Below are 4,251 nucleotides of genomic sequence, written 5' to 3' on the forward strand. Positions count from 1 at the left end.
ATGGATGGATGGATGGATGGATGGATGGATGGATGGATGGATGAATGGATGGATGGATGGATGGATGGATAGATGAATGGATGAATGGATGGATGGATGGATGAATGGATGGATGGATGGATGGATGGATGAATGAATGGATGGATGGATGGATGGATGGATGGATGGATGAATGGATGGATGGATGGATGGATGGATGGATGGATGGATGAATGGATGGATGGATGGATGGATGCATGGATGGATGGATGGATCGATGGTTATTATATTACTCTGGGGTTTTTTGTACCTTTACTTGGACAAACAGCCTCATCGCTTCCAGAGGGACAGTCTTTGGTTCCATCACACACTCTGTCTGCGGGAACGCACTGGTCTCCTCGACACTGAAACTCTCCTGGTGCGCACACACAGCTACAAAGACAGTCATGTGAAATGTTCGTGCAGATGAATGGTCGTAGTAAACACAAAAAGAAAACAAAATCTTCTACTAACCATCTTATATGGTCTTTGTAAAACAGACTAAAACAACTAGACCAGTGCAGAGCATCAAACTTCATAATACACACCCTCTCTCATCACTGAGGTCCCCACAGTCATCGTGGCCATCGCATCGATGGAGGTACAGAATACATCGTCCCCCCGCACACAGGAATTCCCCTTCATCACAAACCACACCACAGTCTGGGCCGAGAAAAGTAAAGTTCATCACAATTCACAGTTATTGCTGTCATTAAATGTACAAAGAAATTTGCGAACAGGACACAGTGCTTCACAAAGACTTCATGGAAATTCATTTTTACAGTATGCTGCTGAGGCAAGTTTCTGATAGAGCGCATTCCTTGAAGAAAAGGTTTTTTTGATAGTTTACCTTGCTCATCAGATCCATCAGCAAAGCCACAGTCCAGCCATCCATCGCAAACACGGCTGGCTGGCAGACACTTTCCATTTGCACACTGAAATTCCCCAGGTGGGCATAGGGGCACAGGGGTGGCAGGTCCACAGAACTCCTCATCTGATTGGTCAGCACAGTCTGGGTGGCCATCACAACGCAGAGCCAGGTTCAAACATGGTCCACTGCAGGGTTGGGGTTCATTTACTTAATTCTCTCCAGTGATTTTGTGGCAAAGAAAGACTGATTCTTTCAACATAACATAAACCTGACCAGGACATGTTAGCACAGTGTGATGACATACAAATCAGCTACTGCTAGCATAAACGGCTTTGCTCAGTGTGATTGGATGAAGTGTCTGAGAGTGTGTCTCACAGTAAGATAAAGATGTGCTTTGGAGTAAATTGGAGAACAGTCAGCAGTGCAGTTTGGTCATATGTATGTAAAATGTTGTTATTTAGAGGGTGTAAGCTACCCCACAGCAGTTAGCATTCAAAATGAATAAATCATGAAAACAAAAATAAATGTCTTCTGCCTGGCACATGGAGAACTGGAGGCTAAAGGGGTTCAAGCTCTGGTAAAACTTTACACAACAACAGACATGTTTGAGCCTTCATACTGCCGCACACAGGAAATTAATCCTTTTAATAAAGTTAATTTGGACTCGCCTCGGTGTGCTGGTACAGTGGAAATGGTCCGGGGAGCAGGTGGATGGACAAATCTCATCTGAACCGTCACCACAGTCGTCTTCATTGTCACACACCCACTGGGTGGGGATGCAGCGTCCCCCAGCACAGGTAAACTCTGACTCCAGACAGGGAGGGGAGGGAGGAGGGCAAGCCACACCGTCACACTTCCAAACACCCTCCTCACAGGAGCTGAACACACAAAGGCAAAAGGTTTTTATGGACAGCTTATTTACCAAAGACAAAAACAAAGAATACACATTTATAAATGTTCAGAAAGACTGACCAGTTCTGGCAGTGTTGAGTGACAGCAGCTCCAGCTGGAAACAAGGAGCCATCCCACTCACACGGACACTGGCTGGGAGCTACACAGCTGTCGCCTGTTTCATAAAAAGCATACAGACAAAGAACGTAAAGACGGCAGTGGGTCGTTGTGGGTTAGACTGAAAAAAGACATCCAAAACAGTTGCAGCTACTTAATTTTAGTGGTGCGACGCAGCTGGTTTCAAATACTCTGGTCTGGTGAAGAAGCAAAAATAGTACTCAGTGTAAGAGCAGTTTTTACACGTGTTTCTGTCAGCATGACACCGAGACAAGTCAGATCACGGCATTAATATTTCAGCAGTGATGATAAACCTGGAATATGTATATAATCCCATTGGCTGTGCAGAAAAAGAAGCCACAGCATTTTCTAGCACCTCCTGACTGCTTGGTGTTGTAGTCCTGCGTTTTGAATATATCCTTATTAAGTATTCGCTACTACGTTCCCATTTTATTATTTACATTTTGTATTTATTTAGTATTTTGATTCCTTGGTTATTGGTTTTGCTTATTGGTTGTCAGTTTCTTCACTTGTGATGTTGTAAGTAGTTACTAAGTGATTATAAACTCCTTCCTGCTGTGAGTCTTTTGGTATCTTATACTTTTCCGCCTCCCTCATGTTTCTTTAATCTCGTCGAGTCTTTGTCTCTGCTTTAGGCATTACCTGTTTAGGTTACTTCTAGTGCTGTCAGCATTAATCTCGTTACAATGACGTTAACGCTATAATCGCATTAACGCAGCACGGCGCTAACGAGCTAACCACGCTAACGCGTTGACGCCGTGCAGCCCCACGCACGGGGCGATCCGCGTTAACTCGCTAACCAAGATTCACCGCGTTAATGCAGTTAGGGGTTAACGTTATTTTAACGAGATTAGTTAGTTCCTGTTTTATTTTGACAGTCATTTGTGTCTTGCACCTTTTAGTCTTAGTTTTACTTTCATGTCTTGTTACCTGAATTAGATTCAGCTGATCCCCACGTGTCTCTCTTTCTCTGGTGACCTGTCCTATTTCAAACCTCAGTGAGTGTTTGTTGGAGTGTCTGTTTTCTATACCTGTGTTCCTGTCTGTGCTTGCCTCTAGCCTGTTTATACTGCTTGTCATTCTTATGCTTTGCTCACCTTCTGTTTCCTGTGTTTTTGCCCTGAAGGAGAATATTTTGGATTTTTAACATTTGCCTTCAGCCTTTGTGTCTCTTGTTTGTCTCAGAACCCCACGTTTGGGTCCTCTTCCTGCACCAGTCCTGAAAACTGGATTGAAGTGAAGTTACTGCTGCTGTGCAGTGTGTGTGAATGTGCACATCACTCAGTTTTTAGTTGGTTTTTGTTCTGCATGTAGTATAAGGCTGTAAGTTCTAAACTAAAGAAGCAAATCGCCCTAGTTTAACTTCCCACACATATGCATGTTGTATTAGGCGTTCAGCACCCATTCCTCTCATTCTTCTGACATGTGGCTTCAAGTTCTGCTTTGTCACATTAAAATACCGATACAGAGTCAACTGTAGTGTTCAGTTTTATACATCACAGCTATGGACAGAGCAGAGTCTGTCTCACCATGTCGGACAGTGCCTGCAGGACAGAAGCAGCCCTCCACACAGGAAACAACATCGCAGCTGGAATGTGGACTTTGCTGAATGGTTGGACATGACCGCGAGCAAGCTGGACCACAGGGATCATAAACCAGCCCGTTGTCACACTGCAGAGCTACAGGAAGATGAAGTTAAAGTTAGAGAAAGTGTGCCCCGGACATTAGTTCAGGTATGGGCGTGTGTGCAGGATGGTCCCCAACGTACGACAGAGCTCCTGGGACCGCCAGTGGATGTAGACCCCTCGCCGGTTACACTCTTCGGCGTAGGTAGCGATGGCTGTACAGAGACACTCACAGTCTCCACCTGAGTCACAGCTAAAACACGTGACAAACAACAAAGCTACCTTTAAACTGTTACTCCAAATACACAGTTTTAGAATGACTTGGTTACATTTTTCCTTACTAACAGCTGTATAAGCAGCATGCTTCGCTGGTGGCAGTCCTGTAATCATTTTTGTAACAGCGGACAGTTTGTTTTTTTAACTAAAACCCAGTGACTGAAGATTGCATTTTTCTTGGTCAAGTAAAATTTTCTTTTACCAAATGATAATTGATATCATAAACAGTCATTGTTCTTGCCTCAGTTTAATCAGATTTCAGTTTATGCTCATAAAAACAGGGATTGTTTGCTAAACTGCAAAAGGGTACGGACCGTTTTACTCAAACAAATCTGTAAAGTGAAACTAGATACTTCAGACAGCAGATACAGCTGATGATTAGGGATGGGTACCGGTGTCCGGTGCCATGATGGCACCGGTTCTGACATAAAC

The 4,251-nt window shown here is 44.0% G+C and overlaps 1 protein-coding gene across 1 annotated transcript in view; it reads right to left on the reverse strand.

The window, feature by feature from the left end:
• Nucleotides 1-4,251, reverse strand: part of sspo (SCO-spondin) — a 96,780-nt gene that overhangs the window by 66,862 nt on the left and 25,667 nt on the right. The window contains exons 25-31 of the mRNA XM_042214465.1: nt 3,687-3,796; nt 3,448-3,597; nt 1,862-1,955; nt 1,558-1,767; nt 869-1,074; nt 567-681; nt 290-411 (exon numbers count right to left, since the gene is read on the reverse strand). Of these exons, the coding sequence (XP_042070399.1) occupies nt 290-411; nt 567-681; nt 869-1,074; nt 1,558-1,767; nt 1,862-1,955; nt 3,448-3,597; nt 3,687-3,796 (1,007 nt within the window). The remainder of the gene's footprint in view (nt 1-289; nt 412-566; nt 682-868; nt 1,075-1,557; nt 1,768-1,861; nt 1,956-3,447; nt 3,598-3,686; nt 3,797-4,251) is intronic.

The sequence above is a fragment of the Haplochromis burtoni genome, unplaced genomic scaffold (assembly GCF_018398535.1).
Source record: "Haplochromis burtoni strain Fernald_Lab_line unplaced genomic scaffold, NCSU_Asbu1 Contig_569, whole genome shotgun sequence".
NCBI classification, from domain to species: Eukaryota; Metazoa; Chordata; class Actinopteri; order Cichliformes; family Cichlidae; genus Haplochromis; species Haplochromis burtoni.